General features: G+C 46.8%; 2 protein-coding genes across 3 annotated transcripts; one reads left to right on the plus strand and one right to left on the minus strand.

The window, feature by feature from the left end:
* Positions 1–210: 210 nt before the first annotated feature.
* Positions 211–16,803, minus strand: LOC105278639 (ubiquitin carboxyl-terminal hydrolase 34). Of its 2 annotated transcripts, XM_026973571.1 has the most exons (12): positions 16,715–16,803; positions 15,462–16,623; positions 14,790–14,886; positions 14,196–14,547; positions 13,794–14,091; positions 12,966–13,712; positions 6,103–12,899; positions 5,834–6,024; positions 5,554–5,731; positions 5,304–5,470; positions 4,485–5,155; positions 3,552–4,411 (listed from the first exon to the last, which is right to left on the minus strand). In XM_026973571.1, exons 2-12 carry the CDS (start codon positions 15,502–15,504, stop codon positions 3,552–3,554), a joined length of 10,401 nt encoding a protein of 3,466 aa, XP_026829372.1. In that variant the 5' UTR covers positions 15,505–16,623; positions 16,715–16,803. The 2 variants fall into 2 exon arrangements, with proteins under 2 accessions (XP_011336155.1, XP_026829372.1); XM_011337853.3 differs by lacking the exon at positions 16,715–16,803 and having other exon boundaries at positions 211–4,411; positions 15,462–15,504.
* Positions 16,804–16,881: 78 nt separating this feature from the next.
* LOC105278640 lies at positions 16,882–18,382 on the plus strand. The gene is made up of 2 exons (XM_011337855.3): positions 16,882–17,163; positions 17,558–18,382. Exons 1-2 carry the CDS (start codon positions 17,020–17,022, stop codon positions 17,750–17,752), a joined length of 339 nt encoding a protein of 112 aa, XP_011336157.2. The 5' UTR covers positions 16,882–17,019; the 3' UTR covers positions 17,753–18,382.
* Positions 18,383–18,823: the final 441 nt, after the last annotated feature.

Below are 18,823 nucleotides of genomic sequence, written 5' to 3' on the forward strand. Positions count from 1 at the left end.
AATTATCATTCAGAAAACGGACCCATCAACTTAAAAAATACTAAAAGTAGATGTGTTTTCGTTTTCTAGCTTTGCAGAAAATGTTCATAATTCGAAAAACATTTGTAATATTAGATAAAGTTTCGATTCACGTGTATAAGGACTCTTTCCTAATTACAACGGAAATTTGTCTTGCAAAAAGACGCATCATATAAATAAATGAATGCTTCATTTTAAAATGAGGAGACTTTTATTATCGCTCGAAAAACTATACATTTTCACGATAATATATATGTAAATGAATAAACGAGACACTTGTCGAAGATACAAATCTTGGCGAAACGGTCGAGTAGATTCGAGATTTGCTAAGAGACGGACACAGAATGACCCGGGAAAGTCAAAAGAATCACAATGCGCGCAAGAATTCTTATACAGTCTTAACGTTTTCTTTTTTTATCGCGAATGCCTCTCGTTTTCCTCTCGTACACCGTTTAAAAATTGTTACCGATACTTCGGGATTACAAGAACACGAGTGGCCATAAGAGACTATTATCGCCTTTCAATCATACGATATTTGTAAATGCTTACGGATGCGCTCTTATGGACGCCTGACTTATTTAATTCTCGTTCCTCCTTTTCGTGTTGTGTGTGTGTGTATGTGTGTGCATGCGTCAGCACCCCTATTCCTGTAAAGGTAGGTCTAACGGCGCGTTCACTAGAACAAATTTAATTTATATATGTAGAACTGTGGAAATGTTGCAAAACACTATATATATATATATCGTCGATGTGATATATAATGCGTCGATCGAAAATAATTCATTATTCACGTTGGTTTTATTATTATAATTAAATATATTCATTATTCATTAAATTTAGTTGCAATTGAAGATTTCTGTTTCAAATATATCTTTCACATTTTTCATCAATCTTCTCTCTCTCTCTCTCTTTCGTGCACTGCATTTCCTCCAGTGCAGGCATATTCAAAACGTGCTCAACGATATAACTAAAAAGAATATATATATATATAAAGTTGCTCTTGTTTAAGCGATCTAAAGCACATCGCGTAAATTAAATGCGGCAGATTTATGCGATCATCAAATATACAATACAGAAAAATGAAGCGTCGCTTTAATGGAAGAAAAAGAGAGAGACAGACAGGGCCAATGCTTCTGCATGATTTTTGTCGATTTTCATTCACAAATACATCGAAAAACGTAGCAACATTTAAGATAGTATACATCGTATCAAGCGGACAAGCACTTGCTGATCAATCGAGTCGAGTAAGAGTCTACCGCGCGAACGCGCGTCTTGTATCTTTAATTCGGCAACATACAGATCATCGCTTACACGGGACATCTAGAGAACGAGAGCGTTAGTTTGGAGCGAGCGGGAGAAAGTTTTCTTGTTAAACGGTCGACCGGCGTGTCCTATACACATCTTCTATCTTACACTCTTATTAGTTTTCGTTTTCAAGGTTTTTCCCTTTTTCGAACCTCTCACTGCAGCCACGAAGGGACTATCGTATCCAGAAAGCACGTCGATTAATCGCACATAAAAATCTGTCGACGCACTACATACGTATATCCTGTGCCTAAAACAGAAATTACGATCTATGTTCAAAGAAAAGTCATTAACTTATTACGGCGCGACGAAATAAAATTTCCAATGATTCCTCGCTTCGCGTAATCCGTTCTGCAATCATTATTGAGATACGGTTGCAACGAAGGGATCCTTAATTGGACGAGGTGCTATCTTTAGTGCCATATTATCCGACGGCAAGCTCGACGATCGTGAGAGAACGCCGTTCGCTGAGAGCGACCGCGGCGAGGTCCAAATGAAAAAGCGTACGAGAACGCTCGAGAGCTTGTTGGAAATTTCTTTTCGATCAGCTGTTTATTCGTGATGTGAGATGCTTTTCGTTGACTTGACGTTGAGCGCCGATGAGCGATTGTAAGAAAGCTGTTAATCACTTATAACGACTACTAACTTTGACGGCCGTAGAATAGAAGAAGCTCAAGCGATGCGGGGTGGAAAGCAAGAAAAAAAAGCGATAACATTAACAGCAGTTTTAAGACTCGATCCGTTAAAGTTTGCAGTATCGCGTGGTCGACGTACGCGCCATGTCGAAAATAAATAAATACGCTAGGAAAACTTTATCATAATTCTACGTCGTCAATTCGCTAAGAACTTAAACTTCTAACGCTCCGTACGGATTAGAGAAATGTTCAGACACCGCGTTAAGTTCGAGTCAACCAGCGTACCATATGCCTCGATAGATTCTCTCTCTTTTTTGTTTAACTACCCTTTTCTAACGTATACAATCAATATTAATAACAAAAATAGATAAAATACCACTGATATTACTTTCCCTTGTATTGAGAGCCGAATGATTAGCACGAAAAATTGAGAAACATAAAATTTTCCCCGAAAAATTGGAGGATTATTAGTGAAAGCTATACGGAGCCACGTGTACTATAAAAAATGCATAACAAATTAATATCTTGGAAAAATATTCCTTCTAGAGAAAAAAATATAGAAAATTTACTATTTTTTTAATTTCTTTTTAGATATAGAATACATATTTGTAAATAATATTCTAATATTTTTAAATTGTGAATACTAAGAGTCTTAGATACGCACTTTATTATTCTGATTGCCACGGTTCTTTCATAGGAACTCACTACTGACGCAAAATTATTGCAGACGTATCAAAAGTTGTCCATCAAAATTTTATATCTTTTATTTAAAAATTTTTTACTTAGCGTTTAGTATTTTTTGTGATTATTAATTTGTCATGCAGTCTACGTTTTACCCCGCAAACAAAACATTATTATACAAAACGAGTAAACATATCAGTAATGAGCGCACAAAGACAATTTCGTAATTTCGAACACATAACCGAATGTAGTCTTCTTTTTTTTTTCGTCGCGGTTTAGCTTAACAATTTCTTAAAACCCTGTGATCCCTTTCACACGTAAGTATAGCGCAAAATTGCCGAGAAATAATTTGCAGTGTCAACAAAGCTCTGCTGAGTGGTGTTTAAATGTATCTTAAGATATTAATATTCCTCTCTCTCTCTCTCTTTCTCTCACACACAATTGCGCTTTCTGAATACTGGATGGTTTACGTTTATTGCACGTTAAAGTGCACGCATCATGTTTCTTTGTTTTATTTTTTTTAATTTTCTTTTGCCTCTGAAATGATTAATCTATCTCACAGCACTAACGAACGTTTAGACGAAAAAAATCATTATTCAGTCCGGATATTACGAGACGGTGATATGACTCCCCGACTTTACATTTGAACGTAACTTAAGTCGAAGTAACGAAAATATCCTTATCCTCCTATATTTGGAAAGTAAATCGCGGTTCTCAATACATACATACATTACATACTAAGTTATATCCGATTATCTCGAAGGAGCGCAAACACACCATAAACTCTATCGGCGCAAATAATCACACACAGTTTACACGTTTAGAACTGGTCGTTTTAGTTCTGCATGTGGTGCCGTGTATGCTGCCACCCGAGCACCTGTTCATCGCGTCGCAACCCGGTTACACGCAAAATTAATTACTCTTGCTTTGCACTTGTATGATCGTCTGGAGGTCGACGATGGTCTTCTCCAGCATCTCGAGCCACGAGACGTTGGTCAACGAGCAACGCAACTGATTTGTACAACTGTTTGCCGTGGTAACCAGATTCGGCGATGAGACGGTGCTCGTGGCGATGCTCTCCGCTTGAACATTGCCTGGCTTGTGTCTGACGACAGAGGCGGCGGTGGCTGCCGCGGTAGCAGCCTTGCTATCGTCCCCGGAACTGGAAGACATCGCGTCGTTCATCGATGTGTCCGCCTTGTCGATTTTCGCCTCCGAGATGTTTTTCTCCACGTCCGCGTCCTTGATCGACGCGTGCAGCTCTTTCTCGCTGTCGGTCTCACTATCATCACTGAATTTACGTCTCTTGGAAGGCGTCTCCACCTCCGGTAGCGAACTGTTCTCCTTCACCGTAATAGTCCGAGTACGCGACAACAAGGTCTCTAGAGCCGGCAGCAGGCTGGAAGATGGTTTCAGTCTTGTGCTGCTGCTATAGACCAGTGCCAGGGCACGCAGGTCGCCGGTCAATCTATGCGCCGATGCCTCCACGTCGACCGCCTCTACCATCGCGGTCAGTGAGCTAACGAGGTTGTCGACGAGCAAGCACGTTTGATCGGTTAACACTTGGCTAGCTAGCTTCGGGAAGAAAGTCTTAAGGAAGGCGTGTATCGCCGGCACGCCTAACGACGATCTCTCGTCCAGTAACACCGCGTCTACGTAATCCACCGTGTAGGAAGAACGAAAGAGAGACGCTATGTGCTTTCTATCTATGTGCGTAGCGGCATGTACGTCCAACCATAGCCTGGGAAATAGAGCCAAGTGTAATGGTACACCTGCAAACACACAAAGTGCATTAGAACTGGTCTTCCTGTCCCCTACGCGTATATCGTACGTCACGTCGCTCACCCTCGAAACCAAGCATAGCGCTCAGGTTCACCAGCGTCTCCGTCATGCAGTCGTTATTAATCGCTAGCCTACACATGACGTCTATCAGCTCGTGGTAAGGTAAATAAAACTCGAGCAGAGCGCTATCGTATTCCGGATCCACTCCTTTCGATGCCTCTAGCTGGGAGTGAGGTACTGCCATTTGTACCATCGGCCTGGCGGGCCTGGTAGGCATCTTTCCGGGCGGAGTAGATCTCCTCGGGAGATACGGCCCGGGTGGAACGGCGGCGTGGGACTCCTGAATAGCCGCGTGGCAGTGTGACAATAACGGAGCTAGAATTAGTATTGCTTCGGCGGGAACGAGCATCACGAGTTCCTTCAAGAGATCTATAGCTAGGTTTCTCATGTCCGGCGGATTGTACGTGTTCAGTAACGTTGCCAGTTTGCGCAGGGCGTCAGGCCATTCCTTGCAATTTGCCAATACGTTCCTACCGTCCGGCCCATCTCGTGCCGTACGCACGCATCTCACCAGTTCGACAATGATGGCGATCAGCTCGGCCAAATCGCCGGCGACGTGGCACGCCGTCGCTTCATGATACATGATATGTAGCATGTGAAACGCTTCCAAGGCCATACTTAAGCCGCCGTTGTAAACGACGTATAAGCGATCGTCATCCGATTCAATGAGGATTCTGAAAGGAAGCGCAAATATCGAACTATTAAATTAATGTATCGATTTCTCTGTGATAATTTCTCTATCCATCTCGTAATACGTGTTAAATCTCAACTCTCGCATCTGAATTAATTCTCTTAAAATATCAATGTATTATAGTATTGTACCGAAAAGCGGAGATGAGAGTTGCCCAACATGAACGACCGTCAAGTCCTTGCAAGTAAGATGTCAATGTGCCTCTTCTGAACGATGCGATCTCTGCCTCTTCCTGCTCTGTTTGATCGGGGTGTCGCGCAACCAATAATTGCATCAATTTAAACAATTCATCCACCGCCTAGAATCATACGGAAAAAAAAGAAGCGTGAAAGATTTTATATTCCAGTGAGCACGATTAGATAACACGGTGGAAAAACTTACAGTTGAATACTGAGTAGGATGAGGAGTGATATTTTTGAAAGCCCATTGAATATTTTGATGTGCAGCCAATTGTCTGGTAAAGGTGCGCGATTGTTGACAGCAAAGCCTTAACAAGCCGTAGTAAGCAGGCAACATAACTCTGTTAAACATCACGACGTCCTGGTCCTCGTGATCAGCTCTGCAATTAAAACAGGAAAACAGATTTAAATTAGAAAAGTGAGCATTTTTCAAAACTTGTAAATAACATCAAAAAGATTAAGTAACATAACGTGACGCTCACAATATGTAATTAAATGCGATATTCTTAGTTATGTGCGGGTTGTGAAGAATCATCGCGACGTTTTCCGGGCAATCGGAGCACACGTGATACCAGAACAAGAGTACCGCCTGTTTGTTATGATGCACCGGAATGCTCGGTTCCGAGAGCTTCGGATGGAAGAGTGTCCACAGGTCATTGAGATATTGGCCGAACTGCAAAAGCAAGCACGGAGAACGTATATTAGATTTGCCAGAATTTCCGAATACAAGACCAGTTATCGGTTTACTCACCATTAACTTTTCGGTTTTCGACACTACGCAGTACGTGAGCAACGCGAAGTAGGCAGTGAGCTTCATTGTACCGTGGGTTTGTATGTCGATGTAATGCCGTGCCGGTTGCAGCAGTCGCAAGAGCGCCGTGTAGATCTGATGTAGTATCAGGGTCGCCTCCGGTGAGAGCTGAAACTCCTTGGATGCGTTGCATCCTAGACCGAGGCGATGAGTGCTACGGTAGCCTTGCCTGAAGTGCGTAGATGGTACTAAAGACACTAGAAGGAAGGCGGCGGCCGAGCGGACTCTTTGATTGGAATGCTCAAGCAGAAAATGTTGCAGCCACGTGTCGAGTCCCTGCAGCACCCAGGCGTGCGCCAGCTTACTCCTCGTGACTGCAAGCGCCAGCCACTCGAGCGCACCGTGTGGAGCGACCCTCGCTGCTTCCCACACCCTGCCAAGGATGAGCTGCGTCATGCAGGGCAGTCCACTCATCGTGGAGCTCAAGCCCGAGTTCTCCGTCAGCAAGGTCAACAGCTTGAAGAAGGGCTGGCACACATCGATATGTTTCATTATCGCCTGGAATATCATGGTGACGATGTGTATAGCCAATCGGTCGTTCCAACGGCATAACGACTGAATGAGGTTCCTGGTTTGAGTGAGATTTATGACGTCTCGCGTCTGTTGGTACAGAAAGGGGAAACCCTTGCCGCCCGCCACGGCGCTCAAGTCCGCCGGTGACAAGGCCAGTCTGTGATCCTGTCCTCTGCTACGCTCAACCAAGTATGCGATTAACGTGATCATCTTGTCCAGCGAAGCGGGCCGCAGCTTCTCGGAGGGCACGGTCACGATCTCCTCCTCCTCCTCCTCCTCACTAACCGCGTCGACGAACTCGTGCGTTTTGTGCCCGAGATAAAAGTTTACCATCGTGGAGATGGCTTGCATCCTGATGAGAAAGATGGCCTCGTCATCGCCCATCTTGCTGAACTCGTACAAAAAGCTGAAGTACTCAGTAAGATGCTTGAGGTGCTGCTTGGCATGTTCCATCAGCGATAGGAGCATCCTGACAAAACGCGTGACGCAGGATCGGGTACCGACGGTGTTCACGTCGTTTTCCTCGTCGCAGAGAAGGTACAAGGGTGCCTGAGTAGCGCGCAATCGTTGAATCACGTGGATGCATAACCGTTGAAACATCTGCCTGACCATCTGATTAGGGCACTTGACTAGAATCTGAATAGGCCACCACGAATCGCCGGCCATCCGCTCAAGAAATCGTGCACAGGCGCCAGCTGATCCATTGAACTGCTTTGTCAGTAATTCTACCCACTGCACCATCGTTGGCTTCTCTTTGGCGTGGATGAACGTCTCCATGAAGAACGATGTGGACAGCTCCGCGGACATCTCCGTGATGTCCGGCTGCACGGAGAGCAGTGTCTGCGGTATGTAACCGCAAATCTGCCACATGAAACCAAAATACGTGTGCTCGAATATGTTCTTGTCCTGTAGGAAGTGCATGTTGTCCTGCCAGATCCAGTCCTCGAGTTCCTTATTGAGCTCCAGCGGCAGCGACTTGTTCGCGTTGTCGCGCACCAGCAATGATGACGATCGCCCGTTGTTGTCGTTGTCGGTGTCGTTCTCAATGGGACTCGAGACCGTAGCCTCCTCCTCTTTCGCCTGATCACCAGGATCGGCGCACCACTCGTAAAACAGCATGTACGCCGAGTTGGTTTTCTCAAAGCTGAAGTCCATGAACTTGTCCGTCACCGAGTCGTACGTTTTGCTCGTCATCTCGCCGCCGAAGCACTCGGCCGCGATTTGATTTGGATCGAACGGCTTTACCTCGGCGTCGTTGAACAAGAACCACTTGTCCTTGTTCGGTGACGTGCGATCCCTGATGAAGCTGTAATAATGCCCGCCATCTGCCGTTCCCGTGTGGACGGTCACGCCGATCAGGTCGTATTGATAATGTTCCATCTCTTCCTCCTCCTGCTCCTCTTCGATGTTGTCCAGCAAGGATGCCGAGTGTCCATCGTCCTCCGAGTTTTTCTTCTCAGACGCCGCTTTCTTCTCGTCTTGGTAGTGCTGTGGCATGAGCTTCTTCTCGACGTAACCAGACATATCGAGTCTAAGCGGGAAACTGAAGTGCGTGTTGACCTTTTCTTTCAGCATAGTGCCCATGTTGAAGGTATAGCGCATAGTGTTGAAGCACAATATGTGCGGCAGCTTTTTGAAGCAAGCGCGTTTCTCAGCGCGCGCTTTCTTGCCGCACTGCGAGCACGTGTACATATTGTCGCCCTCAAGCGTGTCTTTCACCGTCACCTCGTCCAAGCTCTCGTAGAGGTTTCTCATGTCCGCCACTTGACAGCGGACAGTATAGAACTCTTCCAGCGTCCGGCTAACGTGCTCGCAATCCAACGAAACGACATTGTTAGATATTACGCCGCAGAACAATGTTTTCACCAAGTTCTTTAGGTCGGACGTCATTTCCTCTAACTTGGAGACAAGATCGATAAAGAACTCGGCCATATCCTTTTGCTCACCTGTATTCAACGGCTCGTGATTCATCGTGTACACGCGACAGAAACTCCTCGGGTTATACGCCTTTCTCTCAGACTCCAACAAGTAGGCAAACATTCTTTGCAGTTCCCGTAAGGTCAGCTGATGTTTGTTTGCCCGGTTACAGTCGGCTCCCAGGATGGAGACGCGTGCCTGTGGCATCATGTATAGATGTTGCATGCAGCTGGCCATGTAACACGTCGCGCCTAGATTTGTCAGGCCTACGTAGCCGCAATCGGAACGCCCGTCCTCATGGGGCCAGTAATCCCATGGATACGGAGAGTGTGGTCCAGGACGATGCTGAGCGAGCAGTTTCTCGTGCAGTATCCTATAATTGTCAGGCGCCGATTTCACCAGCTCGACCAGCAGATCAAAGGCCGCTGATCTGGACGCTTGGCTCTTGCACTTGGGCACGTGCTTGCTCCGCGGACTCGGCAGAGCAAACAGGAAGTCGAACACTTGACCTAACAGATTTTGTCCAATCTTGCCCTGCTTGCATGGTGGATTGTGCGTCATTATGTTGCACGTGAGATTGATCAATCCGACCAGGGCATCATCCTCCACCGTATTGTGTCTCGTTTCCAGATGCTCTCTGTTGAGTACAGAATCTATCACCCGAATGGCTAGCGCCTCGAGATCGATGGTCGTTCCAGATGTGTCGTCAGCAGAGCTTTCCCGAATCGCCTCGTCTGGAAGGGAATCCACTAGACGACAGACCAGCCAGAAGTAGTCCTTACAAGCCGGGCCGTAGGGCTCCTTTCCGTCGTCTATGGCAGGGTGAAGATGCAGCGGTAAATCTGGTTTGCGGTGGGAAGGCTGCATAGCTTCGGCGATCATGAGATGTTCCAGTAAGGTGTTCAACATGGGTACTATTAATCCAAGAACTTGATCCGAGTTGTCGTCTTCCGTGCTGGTATTGCCCAAGCACAGCCTGTACAAGGCTGTGCATACTTCGCGTCTCACTGCTGGCTCGGGGTCCTCCAGTATCAATCTGCGCAGCCAAGTCTTGCCGAACGGCTCCGACGACGAGAACAAATATTGTCTGACTGCTGAGTCGCTATGCACCCAACAGACTAGCAACGCCATGGCATAATGTATCACTTGTGATCGACCGAACAATCCTGTCTTGTAGTGATTCGGATCGAGTGGTAGCGAAGCATCGTTCAGGATACTCGTTATTCGCGGCATCACAGTGTCGACGTTCATCATTTGCAGCATCGCTTCGCTAAGCTTGGGCACCAGCAGCGGCTTATCAGCTTTGTTACGTTTCTTCTCCTCCTTCACAACGCCGAGGTGGCAGAGTTGCTTCAGCAAGCTTGCGAGGCAATCTTGCTGCCACTCGCTACCGTCTCCCTGCTCCAGACAGCCCGACATGAAGATATCAAAGAGATGTCGGAGTCCACCATGCTGCACGAACAAAGTAGACCAAACTACATCCTTCTCTTTGTCATCCTGATTGTCATCCGCATCTCCGCCTCCTTCACGTGCCGATGTCGACGTTGTCGTGGCAGAGTTGCTTGCTGACGGTTGATTCGTCGTACCTCGTCGACTCAGAGACTCGACTATGTAGAGAGAATACATCAATTTCTGCGGACTCGCCGGATCGAGTAATTCCTGGAGAGACGTCTCGCCGAGTTTTTGGAAACCTCGCAGTAGAGTCGGGCTTGTGGGAAGCAGCGTGAGCGTATCCCAGACTCTCCTCGAAAGCACTTGAGCCTTCGTGTGAGGGATCTCTTGACCACCTTTCACAGTCGTCTTCATGGCGCTGAGAGTTCGCATCAGCGTAAATAGCTGCTCAAAGTACTGCGGTCGAAGTAGCAGTAAAGTCGGCAAGGATTCCCTGGGCGGCGGTGGTAACAACGAGGGCGAATCTACATCCCGTTTACTACAACGACCACCGCCGCCACCGTTACCTCTGCTAGCTCCTGGTGAAATAAATACCAACTGTCCATCCTTAAAGCCCATCTCTTGCAAGGTCTTCTCATCAAAATCGATGGTCAGTTCCTGACCTTGAGTGATCATTCTGATAGGTCCGTCGGTAAGCAACGATCCTAGAACCGATCCGCCGTTCTGTGGGGCGTTCGTGGATGCTGTAGACTTCTCCTGGGTGTTTTGCGTGTCGTCCCACCATTTGGCCACTTCGGCTCTCAAATCTGCTACGTAGTCGGTATTAAGGAGGGTAAAACTCGTCTTTTCTGGTATACCGGCGGGTTGCACGAAGATTCTTAATTGTTGGCCTTTTTCGGACGTGTTCATGGCCACGTGGCTAGCTGCACCTCTGCCTTCCAGTACCCAGCGACGTAAATGATAAGCGTAACGTTTACGAAAAGCTTCCAAATGCGTCCGAAGCAGGAGTAAAGCGCGTTGTATGCAGCGTAGACTGGCTTCCTCGTTCGTCTCAAGGTCGGCGCTGGCTGCCGCGAGGTGTGTCATACATTGCGACACAAACTCCGCCTCTTGCGTTAATTGTCGCGACATGTAGTAACCGTTGAGGTATTGTATCGCCGCCATGCTAACGTCCGTGCTCTTCGCTTTTAAAGCAATCCGCCACAGGAAGTCCATGCCAACCGAGTCTACGTCTCGCAATGGTCTGTCCAAATGCGCTGCGGCTAGACGCGCCAGGTTACACAATTGCTGAAACAGACTCAGGCCCGTCATGCTGATGGTTTCCGGCGGCAAGCTCGGTAATTTACGCATACACAGATGCTTCAGCGTGTCCATCCCCAATGCATGCTGCTCCGTGGACTTTGCCTGACTCAGTAACCAACTGAAAAGCTCATCCGCACAAATTGGATCCTGTGACAAGCATTGCCACAAAATATCCACTTGCTCCAAGCTCAAGCGAAAGCAATCAGGCGAACCCAGAGGCGAGAAGATTGACGACAGAAACTGTAATCTGACTTGTATTTCCGTTTGGTGCGAATACAAATTGCTCTTCGGTCCGGTACTGGTGTACGTCTTCAGATTATTAAAAAAATGCTTCATCATACCGCGCTCGCGGTCGGCCCAAGTGGTGATCGTGTGTGCGTCCATGGCGCCGAACTGCTGGAAACTCGCAAGTAACTTTGGTAGCAATCTCAAAGACACAACCACGGAACGATTTGTCGCCAGATTCTCCAAACAACCCTCTACGAATTTCATAGGTATCAAGCGATCAACATTGAAACACAAAAGATTGCACAAAGCTTTCTCCGCTTCCAAGGCCAGGCCTTCCCCTAGTTGGCCTATCTTGTCGTCCTGAAGAAGATCCCACAACAACGTGTTACCTGGTTTGCAGACAGTATCCAAGTTAAATTGCGAGCTTAATCTTGTGGCCGTTTGTCGAGCGGTTCGCACTTGCGGTGGCTGGCAAACCGATCTTCTAATCGTCATGGCCGAGTGTGAGTGATGGGGGTGATACGCCTGCATCTGGATGGCGGTTAAATGGCGTGCGGCCAGCTGCGCCAACTCCTCTTCGCAGCCGCTCTCTTCACCATCGAAGTCCGCCATGTTTTTCTCACTCTTGTTCGATATCCTGCTGCTGTACGAGCCCTCCTCATCCGAGAGCATCTCGTCCAATCCTGATGGTAAAAAAGTCGGACCGGTGGCGTGCACCAATCCAGCAAGCTCGGATATCACCGCACCAGGGCCGTCCGCAGCTGCAAGCACGCCAGCAACATCACTGTCATCCTCGTCATGTGAACTATCGGCCGAGTCCGCCGCGCGATCCACGTTGTATCCTACTATAGACATGTATTTGTTTTTGTTAGCGCGTCTCAGCAGTGCCGCGGTAGTCGGAACTTGCTGATCGCTCGGGTCCAAAGCCATCGCTTGTTGCTTAACGCGATCCAACGCATCGATACCCTTCGGCTCGTCCATTGAGGATAGAGCCCCCACGTCTAAACTACCGTTTAGCACATCCTCCGTTCTGTTCTTCGTGTCCATGAGCAGATCCTTCGATTTCACGTTAGCTTCTTGCCCGACGATATCCTCCAACGTTTTCTCGACGGCGCTCAACGAGCGTTTCTGCGGTCTCTTCCGTTTGCGCAGAATCTTCCGCTTCTTCTTCTCATGTACGAACGTTTCCTCGGTATTCGACTTTTCCGTGTCCGCTTCGGCGTCAGATCCGCTTTGCTTGCTCTTTAACTCGTCTCGGATGGCGCTGGTTGAAGGATCTTTAGCCAGTCCTCCGTTGCACTCGAACTTACTAGAACTCAAGCCCTCCATTTCGTTGAGACTCGACTCCATGGCGGTAGTCGCGAGATTTTTTCTCTTATAATGTCCTGCAACGTGAGCGTGATGTAAAGAAGAAGAAGATTGCAGATCTAACCCGGCGAGCTTGCACCTACCTTCGCTGCCGTCGCTACTGTCGGTTCTCGCTTGCTTTCTGGGCGATGGTCCCTCGGACGGCGCCGGACTAGGCTCCTCCTCATCATCCTCCGGACTGCTGCCGTCCATTCCGCTTGGATCGCTGCTGCTACTCCCGCCAACTCCAGCGGTGCTTCTCAGCATCTCTCTGTTTTTCATTACCAGGCCTCTTGGGTAAGCCGAGCGACCGGACGTCCAGATAAACTTGATCAGGGCTGACGCTAAAAACAAACTCTGCTCCGTGTGATCTTTCGGTTCCAATTTGCCTAACAAGGAGTACAGATGCAGCACGGGAGTAGGTGCCAAATGCTTGACCAGTGGCGCCAACAGATCGTAAACCGGACGGCCGCAGTGCTTCAGCTGCGCCGCTTGCCACATAGTGTCCATGTCCGAGGATGTGATTCTACCCTCCATCGCCAGGAAGCTTAATATAATGTGACTCTGCTTAATAACCTCTACGTGTAAGTTTGGTCCGAATATGTGCGCGATGATGTTGTTCTCCGTCAGCCAGGTAGCAAGCGCGTGTCCCACCTGCTCGACCTCGGCAACGGTCTCACTATTACACAGCTCATTCGACGCGGTGATGTGTGCGTTTATTTGTGCCACGCCGGCCAGCCTCATAGTCAGAGTTGTACTAGTAAAATATTTAAATGCTAGGTCAAGTCCGTCGCGATCGAAACTCGGTAGTACGGCGTCTATCGGGTCCTTCACCGCGCTCCACATAAAATCTGCACAAAGAATTATCGTGTATTTAAACGGAAGCGTATTATAACGCGCGGATTGACGCGTAAATGTCTCGAGTCACGTACCTGCCATGGTCCTAACAGCTGGAGTACGCAATTCCTTATCTGCCAGACGACACATATACTTCATAACACGACTGCGCAACGGTATAAACAGTTGGATTACACTGGCGTAATTCAACCAGAGTTTCAAATTACAAATAACCGCGACCATAGAATGCGCAAGGCTAACGGGCAGTGTGCTTTCCATATCGAAACAAGCGGACATCAAATTAAAGCCTCCTTGATGGCAAAATATGGACACCGCACGAATCAGGGGAGCCGGTACTTCGGGATCATGCGGCTCGCAGTAACCGCCCTCATCCTGTTAATTTTATAAAGTGGTTTAGTATAAATAAAAATAATTCAACGATCGGTCAGTTTATGCACGAATCCAACGTGCAACGAGTCGTATAAGCACAATTGTACCTTGATAGGAGCCAGAGGATTGATTACACCGCCATGCTTCATAGCAATATAGAGGGGAAAGTTGAGTAAAAAAATTTTCGAGAGAAGATGAAACAATCTCTCCCTATCCTGCTGCGACCATGCTTGTTTCGTCTGAGCTTCCACCTGTGTGTGTTCCGTCGTGTCACTGGATTTTCGCTTATTACTTCTTTCCTCCTCGTCCTTTTCCTCCTTAGTGTTCTCCTTGGCAATATCTTGATGTCCATTTTGCTGTATAATTTGCAATTGTTGTAACGTACAGAGCACGACGCTCTCAGTTAGCCTTATAAATCGATCAAAATTTTTAATTTCACGATAACAGCACATACATTGTCTAGAAAAGAAGAAGTAACGACATCAATGATAATCACATCATCGTAATTGGACATGATCAATTATAAGATTCCAGATTTTGAGATTATCAAATGATTACAAAAGAGGTATTGCAGCAATACACTGAAAACTTTTATTGCATGCAAAAATGTTCTAATGATTCCTGGTGCAGCAACAAGATAAATACTCTAATAAAGTAACAAAACAAAAGTACAAGTACTAAAGTTGGGTAAATTAATATACCTTTGCACCCATTGATTAACGTAGTGCAATGTTGTGTCTACATCTGTCACACATAACGTCACCAATGCATCTTGTTCCTTCGACGAACGTTCGTCATCTAAAAATATATAACACACCAACTAGAAGTTTGTTCCAGTACGATCTAGAATATTGTACTTGTGACATTTTTTTGAATGTATACATTTGCTTCACATAGCCGTTCACTTTGTAACATAAACTTGCAGAACTCTGAAGAATTCCGGAAACGTTCTATTGTGAATGTTACGTGTAGAATATATTCAGAGATCAATCTCAAATAAATCATTTTCAACAAGGAAAATAACATCCTTCGTCAAACGTGAGAAACGCTTCATTTACGCAGGAAGAAAGGTATAAAACGGAGATATTTATGTAAGAAAAAATTATAAGCTGAAGTAGCTCCAGTCCCGATGCCCCGTGGTCGAACAAAAGGCCCACGATTAAGGTTATAGGACGCTACCTCGTGCGGATCGCGTTGCGCGAGGAAGAAAGATCGCGAACGAGGAAGCGCATATCTCGCATTAATTGTGACTCAACTGTGACAAAGGAATCGAGAGAATTCAATGAATCGCGAGCCTTGCTCGCGACCGAAGTGCAGGAAACATAGGTTAAGGCTCGAGGGGGAGAAACTGTTACTGTGTACAATTCGCTTACAGGACAGCAGAAGATCGTGAAAGTCGACGCACACATCGCACATGGTTCCCAGGTTCTTTAGCCTAGCACGAGGCTCTCGGTCACGTCAATTTCATCACTTTGTTAAACACGCAACGCCGACGATGACAATATTATTAAACATCCCCCGTGCGTATTCGATTATCCCCAACGGTCACCATATTGCTTTCGTGCGAGCGCAGGCTGCGCGTCCACTCGCCGCTCACTTCAGGCGAGCAAGCGCATCGTACGTTCACGGGCGCTGTTAAATACAAGACGAGACGAGACGACACGTGTCACGTCGTCACGCGACACCGAATTCGCCGGGTAGGATCAACCACGATCGATCGCGAGATCAGTCGTCGTGAGGCGTGCACGCTGCGACAATCGAGCTAATTAATCCAGCGCGTTCGTCGATGCGACCGTCATTGTGACAGGAGACAGCTGATCGCCACCATGTTGGCTCGCGGTGCTGCGCGTCACGATTTAAAAATCCGTTTTCACTTTCCCGGAAGCAATCGCGCGATGAAAGTCACTATAGCTGGCTTTTCGCAGCCGGGGGGTTATGTTTCACGTAGACGATCACGCTCGATATGCTTCCGATCGTTTCCTCACCCCTCTGTCTCGTATTCTCTGTCTCTCTCGCGTATTCTTCGAACGGACAAGAGTGCGAAACATGCAAAACGCACGTATCTACCGATAACGATCTCTCGCACTCACGCGTGGAACAATAGAGAGGCGCGCTTATTTTCCCCCTTATTTTCTCATCTCTTGAGTACGTGTATCTTACGGTGTAAAATGCAGCCTTGGTTTACTTGATTATCTGTTCCTACGATCCTATTTCCCGACGTGCGAAACGCGCCAGTATTTCGCACGAAGAAACCTGCTGTCCCCAATGTAAATTTATTATACAAATTTATTATACAAATATTCATGGCAAATGCATCGTGAGAAAATTCACGAAATTCGTAGACATCTTCGCTGACAGAGGTGACAGCTGATTGCTGCTTTGCATCTCCTCTGAGCTACTTTCCGATCAACTTTCGGTCGTACGCCATCAGGAGCGTACGAATGCGGGCGCCATTCCACCATTCCTTCGGACTCGATTGTTCTTCGTTGTGAGTGGTGGAACGTGGCGCGTCGGGCTTCGCGCGAACTACCTAACCTAGAAGCAGTCATGAGAATAACACAATATCGCAGCGGTATGATAACAGAAGAAAAGCAATTGTAACAATAATCCTAAAAATGATAATAACAGCAGCAACTTTGCCTGACAGGAAACGTCCAGGTAACCGACGGGTCCGACGAGTGACGGGTACGGCACTGAAGAAAGCATCGTTCGGGGAGCGCGCTGGTGTTCGACGGATTCTGTGCAATAAACAAACTGCGAGATCTCAACGGGGGAGAGCGTGTTTCGGATTCGGAGTACACTTGGCGTGAACAGTTGACTCGTACGATTGGACCCACTGGAAGTCGTCGGCCGAACGACACCGCGGGGCCACCTGGGGAACCCGAGCCGTCAGAAGCGTCCATCCAGCCAGCCAGAGGCAGCGCCGTGAAGATGGGCAGCACGGACAAGGCTGTGATCACGGGGTTCATATGCAGGCTGTGCAGCAAGATGAACCGCTTCGTGATCCACATCTACGGGGAGGAGGGCGAGAGGATGAAGCTCGCCGAGAAGATAAACACCTACCTGCCGATCACGGTAATTCGACCGTATGCCCCCGATGATCCGCACGTGATTCGCAACATGCTTGCCAGGTGTCTTGCGCTACTTCTGGTGCGACGCTGGGACCCACCGTCCGGGTGAAGCGACGGAGTCGCGTATCTGGTCTAAAAGAAGGGTCTAGCTTTTTGTGTTTTTTTGGGCATAGATGTTCTTTAACAGTTTCGCTGCGTTTCGCTTTCTGATGTACCTTGCAAGCCTGAGCTACATTAAGCTACTCTGAGAGTTCATCGATTCTTCCATGTTAACAGATTATCGCGTTGATCATTCGTCATTCTTGCGTTTCAGTAGTGCTCGAGGGATCGTAACGAGGTGTCATGATGAAGTATTCTGTACAAAATGTCATACTGAAGCTTCGCGTGCAATGTTGCAGGTAAATATGAACGACCCGCTACCGAAGACTGCGTGTTTACATTGCATCGAGCGGTTAGAGGCGCATCACGAGTTAATGGAACAGATCATGTTCACCAGACGGAGATTGAACACCGACAACAAGACGGCCGCGGTAGCGTCCTCTTCGACAACGACCGTGGACACGTCCCCAGCGTCCAGCCCACCTCCATGTTGACATGTGCAATGCGAAATAGTACATCCTCTCGCTCAACGCGCCACTTCTCAAGATCGAATGATTCCTGTATAATTTTTCTATCGTTTCATTTAAGCTAATAGTCAATCAAGCAAATGTGTAAAAACAAAAAAAAGAACGGAACGGATGATTCGTGTGAAACATCAAATCATGTAACGTAACGAAACAATATTTCCACGCAACATTGCATACTCGTTTCAGCGACAAGTATTCTCGCGCGGTGTTAAAGACACTTGATGCCCAGCGCGTTCTTTGTTACCTTACGAAGATGTACAAGTGACGTGTAAATAAAGTAAGAAAGAACGCGGGGAGCATCGAGGGATCTTCTTTATATGACTACCGCGTGGATCACGCATTGTATCTCTTACACATGACCGTGTGTGTAAAGATAATTTGTAAAAAAAAGTGATACCTCGAATGCAAAGTCTTGGGCGATCGCAATAATATTGATGTAACTTCTATTTATATATTATTCGTAGATATATCGGATATTACGCATCGATTCAAGACGTCCGAACTTATATAGTTGTCTTTGGATATGAATTTTGCGCTCCATGTAAGGATTAACGCGCTCAACTCTTCGCGAATGTAAAGAGAAACAGTAATCAAAAACATATTAAAAGAAATGCGATGTTGAAATTGCATTTTCTCAGCTATCGTAATATTTCTTCATTCGGAACAAGTATTCCCTCTATGTGATATGTGGTATAAGTAAATCTCTTTTTTTTTGGGACGTTCGAAATATCCGATATATCTGTTAGTCGTATAAATACATATATATTATTTTACGAATCGTACAATGCTCGTTGAAAGACGTTTTATAATGTTCTGTAACTCTCTTCGTAGCGGTACCGTTGTATGTTCAACGCATCAATTCTACTGCTGTACAAAGATAAATGAATATATTGTATCCCCTGAAACAATCTCTACGCGATATAAAATCGTACTGTATGATGTAGAAAATTATCCTAGCCATAGAAAATTAGAGCGTAAAATTAAAATACAAGAATTATTAACTTATGTAATGCGTATGAGGAAACGAGTCACGTATCT

The sequence above is a fragment of the Ooceraea biroi genome, chromosome 11 (assembly GCF_003672135.1).
Source record: "Ooceraea biroi isolate clonal line C1 chromosome 11, Obir_v5.4, whole genome shotgun sequence".
Taxonomy (NCBI): domain Eukaryota; kingdom Metazoa; phylum Arthropoda; class Insecta; order Hymenoptera; family Formicidae; genus Ooceraea; species Ooceraea biroi.